The following is a 16,342-nucleotide window of genomic DNA, read 5'->3' as shown; positions in this document are numbered from 1 at the left end:
TGCCTCCACAGATCCTACCAATGTCCCTGGTTATATGGTCCTGTCCTGCTGCTTTTCTGTTGCTTTTTTTCAAGGATTTGTCTTTATTTTAGTTGTAATTCCCCTTTGGTCCTGGGAGCTTCTATTTACTCTGCCTCCATTTTCTTTTTTTTTTAATTTATTTTTTATTAATTAATTTTTGTTACAGATGATTCTCCTTTTTCCCCCCACTGATTCCCCCATCTCCCTCCCCTCCCTGCCCCTTCCCCAAATTGTTGTCCATGTCCACTCTTCATGCATACATGCGTATAAGTTCTGTGGTTCATCCCTCCCCCACCTCCCCATTCCTTAGGGGATTGTCAGTCTGTACCCCGCTTCCACATCTCTGAAACTACCCCGTTCCTCAAACTGTTATGTTCATTATATTCCACAAATAAGTGAGATCATATGAAATTTGTCTTTCTCTGTTTGGCTTGTTTCACTTAGGATAATACTTTCAAGGTCCCTCCATGTAGTCTCAAAGGATAAGAGATCTTTCTTTCTTACCGCTGTGTAGTACTCCATTGTGTATATGTACCACAGCTTTTTGATCCATTTGTCTACTGATGGGCACTTGGGCTGTTTCCAGATCTTAGCGATTGTAAATAGTGCTGCTACAAAGATGGGGGTACATATATTCTTTCTGATTGGTGTTTTATGCTTCTTAGGGTATATTCCTAGAAGTGGGATCACTGGGTCAAATGGAAGATCAATTTTTAATTTTTTGTGGTGACACCATATTGTTTTCCATAGTGGCTGCACCAGTCTGCATTTCCACCAGCATTGTACTAGAGTCCCCTTTTCTCCACACCCTCGTCAACACTTGTTGTTTGATGATTTGTTGATGGCGGCCATTCTGACAGGTGTGAGGTGATACCTCATTGTTGTTTTGATTTGCATCTCTCTGATGATTAGTGATGATGAGCATTTCTTCATATGTTTCTTAGCCATTTGTATGTCTTGTTTGGAGAGGTGTCTAGTTCCTCTGCCCATTTTTTAATTGGATTGTTTGTCTTCCTTTTGTGGAGTTGTATGAGTACTCTATATGTATTGGAAATTAACCCCTTATCTGATATATCATTGGCAATTATGCTCTCCCATACAGTGGGTAGCCTTTCCGTTTTGATGATTGTATCTTTCGCTGTGCAGAAGCTTTTGAGTTTGATGTAGTCCCATGTGTTCATTTTCTCCTTTGTTTCTATTGCCTTAGGTGATGTGTCAGTAAAAATTCTGCTGCATATGATGTCTGAGATTTTGTTGCCCACAGTCTCCTCTAGGATTTTTATGGATTCATTAGTTACATTTAAGTCTTTTATCCATTTTGGGTTTATTTTGGTGTAGGGTGTAAGTTGATGGTCTAGTTTCATTTTTCTGCAAGTAGCTGTCCAATTTTCCCTGCACCATTTATTAAAGAGGCTGTCCTTACTCCACTGCATGCTTTTGCCACCTTTGTCAAATATTAATTGAGCGTATTGCCTTGGGTCCATCTCTGGGTTCTCTATTCTGTTCCACTGGTCTATATACCTGTTCCTGTGCCAGTACCAGGCTGTTTTGATTATAGTGGCTTTGTAGTATAACCTGAAATCTGGTATTGTGATCCCTCCAACTTTGTTCTTCCTTTTCAAGATTGCTGTGGCTATTCGAGGCCTTTTTTGGTTCCATATGAACTTTTGAAGTAATTTCTAATTCTGTGAAGTATGGCGTTGGTATTTTGATGGGGATTGCGTTGAATCTATAGATTGCTTTGGGTAATATGGACATTTTAATGATGTTAATTCTCCCAATCCATGAACAGGGTATGTGCTTCCACTTTTTTATATCTTGCTCTATTTCTTTTTTCAATGACCTGTAGTTTTCTGCGAATAGGTCCTTTATTTCTTTGGTTAAGTTTATTCCTAGGTATCTTAATTTTTTTGCCACAATGGTAAATGGGATTGTTTGCTTAGTTTCTCTTTCTGTGAGTTCATCATTGGTGTATAAGAATGCCATTGATTTCTTGATGTTGATTTTGTATCCTGCTACTTTGCCAAATTCATTTATTAAGTCTAGTAAACTTTTGGTGGAGTCTTTGGGGTTTTCTATGTATAGTATCATGTCATCTGCAAATAATGACCATTTCACTTCCTCCTTTCCAATTTGGATCCCTTTTATTTTTTCTTCCTGTCTGATTGCTGTGGCTAAGACTTCCAGTACTATGTTAAATAGGAGTGGCGAAAGTGGGCATCCTTGCCTTGTTCCTGTTCTTAAGGGAAATGCTTTTAGTTTTTGCCCATTGAGTATGATGTTGGCTGTAGGTCTTTCATATATGGCCTTTATTATGTCTAGATATGATCCCTCTATTCCCACACTGCTGAGCGTTTTTATCAGAAGTGGATGCTGGATTTTGTCGAAGGCTTTTCCAGCATCTATTGATATTATCATGTGGTTTTTATTCTTCATTTTATTTATGTGGTGTATCACATTTATGGATTTGCGAATATTGTACCAGCCTTGCATCCCTGGGATGAATCCCACTTGGTCATGGTGGATAATTTTTTTGGTGTATTGCTGGATTCGATTTGCTAGTATTTTGTTCAGGATTTTGGCATCTATGTTCATCAGGGATATTGGCCTGTAGTTTTCTGTCATTATTGTGTCTTTTTCTGGTTTTGGAATTAGAATTATGCTGGCTTCATAAAACGAGTTTGGAAGTCTTCCTTCTTCTTGAATTTTTTGAAATAGTTTGAGGAGAATGGGTATTAGTTCTTCTTTGAATGTTCGGTAAAACTCCCCCGTGAAGCCATCCGGGCCTGGGCTTTTGTTTGCTGGAAGAGTCTTGATTACATCTTCATTTTCTTCTGTTGTTATTGTTCTGTTCAAGTTTTCAATCTCTTCCTGATCCAGTTTTGGGAGACTATGTGTTTCTAGAAATTTTTCCATTTCTCTGCCTCCATTTTCACATCCTCTATGCCTATCTTGTGTGCAGCTGGGTCGCAGAGGCCTCTCTGGTGCCCCTGCATCCTGCAGATCCCGTGGGTAACTTGATCACATAGACCTTTGGGGGACCCAGCTCTGTGCCTATGTTATGGGCTTCTGGTTTGCACAGGCCTCTCTGCTGCTTCAGTACCCCACCGGTCCCATGGGTAACTGGATCGCACAGTCCCTGCTGGGTGGTACAGTCCTCTCTGGTGCTCCCACACTCTGCAGGTCCCGTGGGCAGGCAGCTGGATAACACCAGTCTCTGTTGGGCTCTGGTTTCCCACTGCTCTTGTGAACTGCTGGACCACACAGGCCTCTGTGGAGCCCCAGGTCCCGCCACTGGTGGTTGGGGAGTGCTGTTGTCCTGTGGGGCTCAACTCCTGCTCAGCTTTTGCTGTAGTGTTTTGGGATGGGTTTCAGCTGCTGGTCTGTGCTTCTGTTGCCTGGGGATGGATGTCTGCTTCCCACCTCTGTGGCTGTGGGTATATCTCCACTCTGACCAGGCTGCTACTATGGGGGATGGTGCTGGCCTGTCAGGACTTTTTAAAAAATATTTTTATTACTGCTTTATTTTCACTAGCTGTGATTTGTCTATTCATATTCTCTGATTCTTCCTGATCTTGTTTTGGAAGGTTGTACGTTTCTAGGAATTTATCCATTTCATCCAGATTGTCCAATTTGTTGGCATATAGTTGTTCATAACACTTTCTTACAAACCCTTGCATTTCTTTAGTGTCAGTTGTTACTTCTCCTCTTTCATTTCTGATTTTATTTACTTGGGTCCTCTCTTTATTGTGAATCTGGTTAAAGGTCTGTCAATCTTGTTTATCTTTTCAAAGAACCAGCTGTTGGTTTCATTTATATTTTGTTTTGCCTTTTTAGACTCTTTATTTCTTCTCTGATCTTTATTGTTTTCTTTCTTTTCTGCACTCTGGGCTTTGTTTGATGTTTTTATTTTCAAGTTTCTTTAAGTGTAAAGTTAGATTGTTTATTTGAAGTTTTTCTTGTTTCTTGAGATAGGCTTGTAATGCTATGAATTTCCCTTTTAGGACTGCTTTCCCTCTGTTCCATAGATTTTGGGTTGTTGTGTTCTTATTTTCATTGGTTTGAAGTTATCTTTTGATTTCTTCCTTGATCTCATTGTTGACATATTTATTGTTTAGTAACATGTTATTTAGCATTCATGTCAATGTGCATTTTTTCAGTTTTCTTTTTGTGATTGATTTCAAGTTTCATAGCATTATGAGACTTGTTTTTTGTCCTAACATGTATTCTAGGAAACATTCCATGTGCATTTGAAAATAATGTATATTTTATTGCTTTGCAGTGGAATGCTTAGAATATATCAATTAAGTCCATTTGATCTAGTGTGTCATTTAAGGCCACCATCTCTTTATTGATTTTCTGTCTGGAAGATCTATCCATTGATGTCCATGGGGTGTTAAAATCCCCTATTATTATTGTATTACTGTCAATCTCTCCCTTTATGTTCATCAAGATTTGCTTTTCATATTTAGGTGTTCCTATATTGGGTGCATAAATATTTACAAGGGTTATATCCTCTTGTTGAATAGATTCCTTTATCATTATGTAGTGTTTTTCTTTGTCTCTTATTGTAGCTTTGGTTTTAAGGTCTATTTTGTCAGATACAGATATTGCTACCCCAGCTTTCTTCTTTTTTCAATTGCATGAAATATATTTTTCCATCTCTTTAATTTTAGTCTATGTGTGTCTTTTGTTCTGAGTTGGGTTTCTCGAAGACAGCATATACCTGGATCTTGCTTTTATCCACTCAACTACTTTATGTCTTTTGATTGGAACATTTAAGCCACTTAAATTTAAAGTGATTATTGGCTGCTGTTTTATTTTTTTAAATATTTTCCTCTGTGTTGTGTTGATTTTTTTCTTTTTCTCTTTTGTCTGCCTCTTAAAGCAAGCTCTTTAAAAAAATTTTTTTTAATACTTGTCTGGTGGTAACAAACTCCTTTAGCTTTTTCTTTTTTGGGAGTTTCTTGATTTCTCCTTCAATTTTAAATGACAAACTTGCTTGGTAAAGTAGCCTTGGTTGTAGGTCTTTTCTTTTCATCACTGAATATTTTATGCCAAGCCCTTCTGGCCTGAAGTGTTTCTATTGAGAAATAAGTTGAAAGTCTTATGGGAGCTCCCTTGTAGGTAACGGACTGCTTTTCTATTATTGCAGCGTTTAAGATGTTTCTTTTTTTTTAACTTTTGGTATTTTAATTATGCTGTGTCTTGGTATGGGACTCTTTGGGTTCATCTTGTTTGGGACTCTCTGTGGTTCCTAGACTTGTATGTCTTTTTCCTTCACCATGTTAGGGAGATGCTCAGACATTTTTTTTCTTAAAATATGTTCTTGATCCCTTGCTCTTTCTCTTCTCCTGGTACTTATATCATTTGGATGTTGTTACACATTATGTTATCTCTAAGGTCTCTAAAATTGTCATTTTTTTTCCCTGCTCTGATTTGGGTGTTATTTTCTGCTTTGATTTCCAAATTACTGATTCGATCCTCTGTTTCATCAAGCCTGCTGCTTATTTTTTCTAGGGTATTCTTTGTTTCATAAATGGCATTTTGCATTTCTGATTGGTCCTTTTTATGGTTTCTATGTCCTATTTTAAGTTGTTACGTATACTTATAATCATTACTCTGAATTCTGTATCTGATAAATTGATTACTTCCACTTCATTTAGCTCTTCTGAAGAATTCTCTTCTACCTTCATTTGGGGCCTGTTTCTTTGTCTCTCATTTTGGCTACCTGTTTGTATTTGTTTCTATGTATTAGGTAGATCTGTTACAACTCACAGTCTTGATAGGGTGACTTTATGTAGTAGGTGACCTGTGGAACCCAGTGGCACAATCTCCCTGATCACCAGAACTGAGTGCTCTAATAATAATGTCCCTGTACACATTGTGTGGGACCCTCCTATTGAAATTGAGTCTTGATTGCTGTCGGCCCATTAGTGCATGGGCTTGACACTCAAGTTGGCTAACAGTGAGGCTTAATACTTAACACAGCATGCAGGCTACTGTGCAGGTGCTGATGACACAAAACAGAATTTGCCTCAGCAGAGTTTGGTGCCTGCCAATATCTCCCTGGGGATATTCTGCTTGTGACATTTACTGAACCCTGCTCTGGTGTTTTCTGAAGTTTGCCACTGGGTATATTGGTTCTGGGCCTCTTTTGAAGGACAGTAGTACAGGCCAATGTCATACACTGTCTGTAATTGGCACTGAGTAACCTTTTTATGGTTATTTGTGATCCAAAGCTCATGGATCCTTCTGCTGGGGCTGGGTACATGGGGAAAGGACAAAGCTGTGCACCAAGTGCTGATTTTCCTAGCCCTGGGCCCATGAGCAGGTCAGGCAAAGACTCAAAGTACCCAGCAATCCATCTCTGCCTGCAGACTGTCTGATAGTCTCAGTCACTTTGTGAACCTCTGGCTGCAGTCCTCAGTAGGGCATAAACTCCAGAGGGTTGGGTGAGAGGGATTTCAATGGGTAGAGATATTGCTTCCCCCCTGGCTAATGCTGCATGGATAAAAATATGTTTGCCTGAGAAAGATGGCTTCTGCAGTATGGGGGAATTTCTCAGCACAGGATCCAGATGGCTGTCCTCTCAACTCTCTCCCCAGAGCCATCAACCTTAGACTCTCCTTACACAGCTTTAGTCTACTCTGTTCTCCCTGTGCTGGAATCTAAGATGAGTGGCTGCAAACAAAATTTTGTGTGTTGGCCCTTTAAGAGGATGCCTGGATTTCTAGCTGTTTTTCCCTGATGGACAAAAATCCTGTTGCTTTTCACAGTAAGATGTTATGGTGGGCACCTTTCCTGGTTCTGGTGCTATGGGCTGGGGAACGCAGTTTGGAATTTAGACCCCTGACTTCTCAGGGGGAACCCCCTGCAGCTGAGTTTGGCTCCAGAAATTCAGCTGCTGCCTATGGAGTTCTGGCTAGCTCTCTTGTACCTCTGCACTTCCTGCCAGTCTTGGTGTGGCCTCCTCTTTAAGTCCTTCTTTATAAGGCTTCTCTCCAGCTAGTTTTCAGTTGGTTATTCAGATGATTTTTCTTTATTTTAGTTGTAATTCCAGTTTGGTCCTGGGAGAAGGTCAGTGTAGCTTCCACCTAATCTACCACCATTTTGGAGCCCCTCCATGTGTAACTTTGACTCACTCAAAACTTAACTACTAAGTTTGCCTGGAAGACTTGTGAAAACATAAATGGTCAATTAACACATATTTTGTATTTGTGTATGTATTATGTACTGTATTCATTATATGTACATTACATGCACATATTATGTATAGTACATTATATATATATACTAGAGAAAAGAAAATATTATTAAAATAATAAGGAAGAGAAAATGGACTTACAGTATTTATTGAAAAATATCTGCATATAAGTGGACCTGAGCAGTTCAAACCCATGTTGTTCATGGATAAAGCATATGATATACAATTATATTTAAATAATATAACATATATATTATAATTAAATATATGCTATTTGAACAAGGAAACATATTATTTTAATATATAATATATTTTATAATTGCATATTTTAAAATTAGATATTATTATATGTAACTATATATCATCTAATATATTATGTATTATACTATAGTATACATGACATATTTTTATATTATATATTATATATAGTTATATATGTCATTCTAAGGGAGAAATATTTTTCTGTTTCTTAAGAGATAGATACAGTGAATACTTTTTCTACTGGTAATGATTGTGCTAATCTCTCTCAAGACAGTTTCTCTGCTGAACAATTTAAAATCTGGTCTTTGTGAAACCTTAGAAACAAGCCTGTTTAAATATAAGGTAAACACATTCCAAGACTTGCTCAAATTAAAATTCTTTTGTATACTTTTGTAATGCTTGATAAAAAGACTTCATTATTTATGAGATAATGTGTTCAAATATTATCTATTTTATAGAATGAATGGTTATGAAGCTGACATGATACCATTTCAGAAGAACCAGGCAAGTTTATGGTTCATTGACTTCTTGCTTGTTTTTCTGAACATCTGTGAATATCACACATTTCTTGTTAATTTTTTCTAAAGTATGCAAATATCAATGAATGTGCACACCACTGCACTGGAAAAATAACTATACTACTTTTATAATGTACTTGAGCTAAACGACTGAAGGTTTAAGAGCACATAAAAATAACAATAATTTATATGACTTTTAGAAGTGAATTAAATAATTTTGAGTATGAGTCTTCAACAGTCAGTATTATACTGTTTATTCTTCAACAGTCAATATTATAGTTTTCATTCTTCAATGGTCAGTATTATAGTTTTCATATCGACACAGAGCATGATTACTCTAAACTCAGTATTTTCAAATTCATGTGTATAAAGTCATGTAAGCTATACAACTCCATGTCAAATTTACTGGTTGCCAATTTTACACCTGTTTCTTCAGCTGTACCTTTTGATATTTAGAATTTTAAGATTCCTGTAAATTATATTTTATAAATTGCAATGTATTTTCTGCCTTTGTGAAGTGGTGTGTCATTTTATAATTTCTCCATATAAACTGAATGCTTGGACTTTCAATACAGTATTCTAGAAAGCAATAAATTAATGTTATATATATATAAGAGAACTACTGTACACACAACAATATTGAATGAATCGCAAAGAACTTATTTTGAACATAAAAAGCCAGTCACAAAAGATATAGTTAATGTATGATTCCACTTATGTGAAATTCAATAAAAAGTTAACTAATTATGGTGAAGAAATTAGAATAGTGATTACTTCCAGTGTGTCGGGATATTGACCGAAAAAGAGCATGAAATGTTTTATATCTAGAGAGAGGTGTTGGTTACATGCATATACATGTATAAAATTATACCAAGATATACACTTAAGATAAGTGTATCTTACAGGATTTGTTATCCCTCAATAAAAGTATAATGATATATGTATGTATATATACTTACACATATACATATACATAATTATGTATAATTACATTTTTGAGACATAAATACTATAAATTTCTCTAATATATACATACCTACACATTATGTAAACTTCCTAAACAATAACTTTTAACCGAAATTTCATAGTATACATTGTTTTTATCTTTGAAATTAATTTATTTAATCCACAGAACCTAAAGCAGTATGCTTCCACCTATAATTTAGGATCTCAACCTAAGAACACGTGTTTTACTTAAAGAATTCCCATCCTTCCCCCTATGATAGACTACAAAAAATGGTCATAATTTGTTATAATTCCTGCCATCAATAAATGGAGTCTGTTTTCTACTCCTTGAATCTGGACTGGATTTGTAATTTGCTTTGTCCAATAGAATGAGGTAGAAGTCACATTACACTAGTTTTGTGCCTGGGCCTTTAAGAGTTCTGTAATCTTATGTTTGCTCTTTGTGGGATCCTTGCCACTGTCACAATGTGAAAAAGTCCAAATAGCTAGTTGAATAATGAGACATCACATGGAGCCACTCAACCAATCCTCAGATGCCTAGTAGGTGCCCACAGATAAATGAGTTAGCTCAACTGCGATTAATTGAGCCTGTTTGCGATCACCAGAACTACCTAGCTAAGTCCAACACAAATTCACAAACCACATTATCTTGAGCTAAGTAAATGGTCACAATTATAAGTCACTAAGTTTTTGGGTGGTATGCTACAGAGAAAAAGCTAATTAATGCAAATTTATAATAATTTTTACATGAAAGAGTAAATTTTTAGCAAAATACTTCCATCTCTGGGCCAATATTAAACTTATGACTCCATAGTCTATGGTTACTGAGAAATATGAGCATTTGTTAGATAAATATCCTTACCTGAATGGGATTCCGATAGAAAGACTGCTTTCCAGAAGATGGAAATGACATGGCAATAATACGTTCTGGAAGTCAAAATAGTCACTATTACGAATGTCATTATAGATGCCAAACAATATATGAGAATTTACATATAATCAGACTCTTATTTCTCACAGAAAAAAAATCTTTCAGGATCGAGAATGACAGAAAAAATTAAATAACCCTCAGGATAACAAGATAATATAGTAAATTATCCAGTAAAATGACCATTAAACTCCCCTGTGTTTCCAACTCAAGTGGTTCCAGCCATATGTGACAGATCTGTGTTGAGCTATCCCTGTGGTGGAAATTTATTTCTTATTTAAAAATTAAAGAGATAAAAGTCCTGGGCTCCAGTGATGGTGGGAATTCCCAGGATGCTTTCCAGTGTTGCTGACTCAGAAACCTGCTATCTACAAAGCAATGATCTTATTTTCTAGGGTTCTAGAAAAAGAGCAGATTTCTCTAGGCTCCTTTGGACCCAGAATAACTACTAGAATTTCATAAATTCTAAACCAAACAAAGGGTGCCAGCTGAAAATCCATTCAACTTTCTGTACTATAACCAAATAGATCTTATTTGAGATGACAATAAAAAAATTTTCAGGGTTAAACTGCAAATATGTCACACTACCACAGTGGCACACCTCTTCATGATTAAGAATGCTTTGAGCCCTGGCCAGTTTGCCTCAGTGGTTAAGAGCGTCAGCCCACAGACCAGAGAGACCCAGGTTTGGTTCCTACTAAGGGCAGGTACGTCGATTGCAGTTTGTCCCCGGCCCCAGTTGGGGTTGCATGGGTGGCAGCCAGTGTATGTGTCTCTCTCACATCGATATTTTCCTCTCTCTCTTCCTCCCTTTCTCCCTCCTGCTCTATCTGAAGATAAATGCAAAAATGTCCTCAGGTGAGGATAAAAAAAAACAAAGAATGCTTTGAAAAAATATGGCATAGACAAGGCAAGAACAAAATAAACACAAAATTACTTACACACAAGAAAATGTGAAATTAATATAAGTAAATTAACAGTTAAACTTCACAAACCAGTAACATAAGTGAGGTCTAAGTCAAATCCATCTTTCTTGTATCGTCGTTTGTTTCCTGAAACCTGAGCATGTAAAAAGAATCATTAATTTGTAAAACATAAAATAAAGATCATTATATAACCCTTGCCAGTATTTCCTAAAACACAACATTCTTCTGAACCATAAACATGTTTTGTGCACTTACCATCCTTCTGGTCAGCTTTTCAAGATGTCTTTTTTGGTAAGCCAGATGAAAAATTCTCATCAGAATAATAAGTCGTAGAAGTCGAAGTAATACTACCAATCTAACAATAAATTAGAAATATCAATTTTTGCTTCAGAAAGAGGATGTTTGTCAATGTGAACTAAGTCTAGAACAGTGGTTCTTAACCAGAGATAATTTTGCACCTCCTACTCCAAGCTTCCTACCCAGCCACCTAGGAAACATTTGACACTGTCTGGAGACAATTTTGGTTGTCACAACTGTGTGTGAGGGGATGCCACTTGCACCTAGTGGGTAGAGGCCAGTCCCCATAACAAAGAACTCTCTGATCCCAAATATTAATAGTGCTGAAGTTAAGAAACTCTGGTTTAGAGAAATAGTTGTATGATAGACACTTAGAATTTGTGGATTTAACTTTTGTGGTTTAAGACGAGTATTTTTCAATCATTTTCTCATCAATACAAACTGAGGGTCCTTGTTCAACTTTGTTACCTCCATCAGTAACAGAGGTTCACTACAGCTGCTAACACATTAGGCAGGCAGCAGGTTAAGATACTTTGCAATGGTCTAGCTGATGTCACACCTACCATCAGAGTGGCAGTGGACTGATTGTTTGAACTAGAGCTTCCCTAGCTTGAGTGCGCACACTGATTCAGTAGGTCTAGAATGGGGCCTGAGGTGTTTTTCTTCTTCCATTTTTAGCAAGATCTTAGGTGATGCTGACCTTGCCAGTCAGCGGACCATTCTGGCTCCAGTTATTTTCTTTTATTTTTATTCTTTTTATATTTATATTTTGTTACAGATATTTCTCCTTTTTTACCCCATTGGCACCCCCCTCCCACCTCACCCCCGCCCCGTCCCCAGCTTAGTTGTCCATGTCCGTTGGTCATGCATACATGCATGTAAGTTTTGTGGTTTATCTCTTCCCACCCTACCCCCCACCCCCTCTTCTGAGGGATGTCAGTCTGTGCCCTACTTCCATGTTTCTGTGTCTACCATATTCCTCAGACTGTTATGTTCATTATATTCCGTATATAAGTGAGATCATGTGGTATTTGCCTTTTTCTGCTTGGCTTATTTCACTTAGGATAATACTTTCCAGGTCCCTCCATGTCGTCTCAAAGGATAAGAGATCTTTCTTTCTTACTGCTGCATAGTACTCCATTGTGTATATGTACCACTGCTTTTTTATCCATTCATCTACTGATGGACACTTGGGCTGTTTCCAGATCTTAGCTATTGTAAATAGTGCAGCTATGAACATGGGGGTACATATATTCTTCCTGATTGGTGTTTCAGGCTTCTTAGGGTATATTCCTAGAAGTGGGATCACTGGGTCAAATGGAAGTTCAATTTTTAATTTTTTGAGGTAACACCATATTGTTTTCCATAGTGGCTGCACCAGTCTGCATTCCCACCAGCGGTGTAGTAGAGTCCCCTTTTCTCCACACCCTCGTCAACTCTTGTTGTTTGATGATTTGTTGATGGCGGCCATTGTGACAGGTGTGAGGTGATACCTCATTGTTGTTTTGATTTGCATCTCTCTGATGATTAGTGATGTTGAGCATTTCTTCATATGTCTCTTGGCCACTTGTATGTCCTGTTTGGAGAGGTGTCTATTCAGCTCCTCTGCCCAATTTTTAATTGGGTTCTTTATCTTCCTTTTGTTGAGTTGTATGAGCACTCTCTATATATTGGAAATTAACCCCTTATCTGATACATCCAGTTATTTTCAAACAACTCTAAAAGCCTATCAAATAATGTCAAGTTTTGTTGGGACTTGACTTGAGGTTCTGGGAAGCTGGAGAGCTGAAAGAAGTAAGCTATTTGATGAAGGAATAAGCCTAGTGAGCCACCCAACATTTACATCCCAGTACATATTTGCTCTTCTTTTCCGTAGGAAGAAGAAGTAGAAAAAAAACCCATCAGTGTCTCATATACATTTTAGTTTACTAATCTCTAACAGTTCCAACTTTGTCTCAGCTTTCTTAATTTTAAATATACTATACTGCAAACTCTACCTCTGTGTTGCTATCCATGTCACCTCATTTTATAAACCATTTGCTGTTTTTTAGAGAATCATCATTGGAGTCACTCAAATTTTTCATATACTCAAATCAATATTCTCTGGTAGAAAAGCATAGGAATTTCAGGTGTAAGAAATCTGTGGTTGAAGCTCAAATTTCAATTTAGTGGGAATTTAAAAATAAGAGGACTCTAGTACACTTCTGGTGGGAATGCAGACTGGTGCAGCCACTATGGAAAACAAAATGGTGTTACCTCAAAAAATTAAAAATTGAACTTCCATTTGACCCAGTGATCCCACTTCTAGGAATATACCCTAAGAAACCTGAAACACCAATCAGGAAGAATATATGTACCCCCATGTTCATAGCAGCACTATTTACAATAGCTAGGATCTGGAAACAGCCCAAGTGTCCATCAGTAGATAAGTGGATAAAAAAAGCAGCGGTACATATACACAATGGAATACTATGCAGCCATAATAAAGAAAGATCTTTTATCCTTTGAGATGACATGAAGGAATCTGGAGAGCATTATGCTAAGCGAAACTAGCCAGTCAGAGAAAGAAAAATAACTCATGATCTCACTTATTTGTGTAATATAATGAACAAAACAAACTCATAAACAAAATAGACCCAGAGACACAGAAGTAAGGTACAGACTGACAAACCTCAGAAGAGGGGAGGTGAGAGATAAACTACAGAACGTATATGAATGTATGCATAACCAATGGACATAGACAACAAAGCTGGGGACAGAGGTGGGGGGTAGAGGGAGAAGGGTGTCAATGGGGTAAAAATAAGAAACATCTGTAACAAAAATAAATTAATAAAAATAATTTTAAAAAATATGGAGAAGTCGAAGTCAGCACAAGAGGCAAAGTTTTTTTTTTGGGTGTTCCATCTTCTTCCTTCAATTAAAGGTACTTAGTGTGTACACCCTTCACTGGACCCATCAATCCTTTGATTTCCAGGTATGTGGGAATTATCTAAACATTCATTTTCAAGCAACTTATCTGGCACAGATTAGGGCATTTGAAGTTAAAAACATTACATAGAATGAAAGGCACAGAAAATTAATAAAGAAAAGAAAATCTGTAAGAGAGGTGAATCATATGTTTCTTACCTAGGGATGTCTTTAAATATCTCTGAGTCATAAAAAATATAAGTGAAATCAATTACTACAGTCACCACAATAATGAAAGCATCTATGGAATTAATTATATCAGAAAAATATGGTCGTATCCTGTAATATAAAACAAAAATTACAAGTTTATGCCTCCCAAAGAAGAGATGGGAATATTTTTAAGAACATAAATTATTTGACTGATCCCCATTAAGCATTCTACATTAATAAATTTAAAATTTATTTTCTAAACTAGACTAAGGAAACAATATTCATACACACACACACACACACACACACACACACACACACACACACACAAAAGCATCAACCTGGCAATTTATGTGCAGGATGAGATATAACCAAACCATTAAACAAGTGGAAAGTATTGCCTTCACATAGGCGCAAGGGAGAGGTAAGATGTTTGGCAGTACTGTTGGGCAGTGGAAGCTGAACATGACAGTTTTAGAGCAACCAAGGCAGTGAAGAATATACAACAGGAGCTTGTGAGAGGAAGAAGGGTCCACTACTTTGTCCTGCAAACTTATTGCCTGGCTTTGCACCCACAGTGAAATTCTTAACCAAAGTTGAACTTCTATTCACTGAACTTTCCTGCCCAATACTGGCTCCTTTAGCCATTGCCACTGGTGCTTTAGGGAAAACTTCATCCAATTCTGGGTAGCCTTTTCAGCTTCTGAGTAACCAGGGAGCAGGCAACTGTCCTTAACTCCAAGGCATGAGGATAGTTCAGAAGGAAAGGAGACAGGCTGGATGAAATGAGGCTGGGGAATTTAGCCCCTGACTCCCACAGCAATCCAGCTCCAAGGCTTGACTCACTCCAGCAAGTAAAGTCAGCTGCTGCCTCAGTATCAAGACTCACTGATTCGATGACCATGCCTCAGATCTCCTGTGAACCTTGAAAAAGTTTTTTATTTTAACTGAGCTAGGGGTTTGTCCATTGTCTATTATCTAGAATTTAATATACTGTCAGCTTCTATTTAGGTTCAGTTATTAATGAAATATTAATATTTATACAAACACTTCACATACCTATTTCTCTTAGTAATTTGCCTGTAGACACATTCCTGTTTGGTCCTATTTTGCAAACCCTAAAGGCGTTTTACCTGTTGAAGAAATCATCTACATTGTCAGAGACTAGAGTGCCACTTGCAACAATAATGTTAAAGCCCAATTTAGTATAAATTGGGATTTGGATTGTTGTTTCTCTTGTGGACTATGCCTTCTAGGAGAATTATCTTCATAAAGAGGGACATATTTGATTGGATTGACCTGGCTATTAGTTGGGGATGCTTTTCAAAGCAGTACAAAATAGCTTTATGTGCTTGTAGAAAAATTAAAAACTTACCCTTCTACAGATACTCGAAGAAGAACATCCATGAAAAAAAATAAAGCAATAGATAAAGAAATTGAACGATATTCCAAAGGAATATACATGGTGTGATCAGTGGCAAATAGGTCTGCAATGACGAGGGACACATCCACAAAGACCAAAAAAATTCCAAATATTCTACAACAAATAAATAAATAAATATATTAAAAATGAAGTGGTTTTCACCTCATAGTATACATTTAGACAATAGTCTGATAAGAAAATGTCATCATTAAACCACACAGTGGTAGTTGAGCTGCATTGCCTTAAAATCTAAAAATATGTTACTCAGGTTTCTCCCAGTGGAAACAGTTGTTAAGGAAACAAAATTCCCAGCTAACTACCTCATGTTATCATGTCCTTTCATCATAGACGCATTGGACCAACACTCCAAAATAGAACTGGTCAACTGAATTAAAATTACATGCATCTGCTTGTAAACTCTTCTTAAAATTTGAGAATCTTATAAGGGGCTTCTACTAATTTTGTATACTAATTAAAACTTAATTAATCTTGATAACCTTAAACAAGCAAAATCATGACTAGTACAAGCCCTTAAAAGACAGCTTTGGCCAATAACAATTTTTTATCAGTGAGATTTTATGTATTAATGGAAGTTTTTAGAACATTAGAAGAAATTCAATTTCATAAATACATACATAATTAAATACTAAATTATCTCCTAAACTTTTCTCTTACATA

General features: G+C 36.8%; 1 protein-coding gene across 1 annotated transcript in view; it reads right to left on the bottom strand.

Moving 5' to 3' along the window:
• Nucleotides 1–15,663, bottom strand: part of LOC118622464 (phosphatidylinositol 3,4,5-trisphosphate 3-phosphatase TPTE2-like) — a 97,337-nt gene extending 81,674 nt beyond the window's left edge. The window contains exons 1-5 of the mRNA XM_036249810.1: nucleotides 15,617–15,663; nucleotides 14,251–14,370; nucleotides 11,083–11,182; nucleotides 10,897–10,960; nucleotides 9,836–9,900 (exon numbers count right to left, since the gene is read on the bottom strand). Coding sequence (XP_036105703.1) covers nucleotides 9,836–9,900; nucleotides 10,897–10,960; nucleotides 11,083–11,182; nucleotides 14,251–14,370; nucleotides 15,617–15,648 — 381 coding nt within the window. The 5' untranslated portion in view covers nucleotides 15,649–15,663. The remainder of the gene's footprint in view (nucleotides 1–9,835; nucleotides 9,901–10,896; nucleotides 10,961–11,082; nucleotides 11,183–14,250; nucleotides 14,371–15,616) is intronic.
• Nucleotides 15,664–16,342: the final 679 nt, after the last annotated feature.

This window comes from Molossus molossus, unplaced genomic scaffold (genome assembly GCF_014108415.1).
Source record: "Molossus molossus isolate mMolMol1 unplaced genomic scaffold, mMolMol1.p scaffold_m16_p_9, whole genome shotgun sequence".
Classification (NCBI taxonomy): Eukaryota; Metazoa; Chordata; class Mammalia; order Chiroptera; family Molossidae; genus Molossus; species Molossus molossus.
Note: the sequence above shows the minus strand (reverse complement) of the source record. Positions and strands in the feature narration are given on the sequence as shown.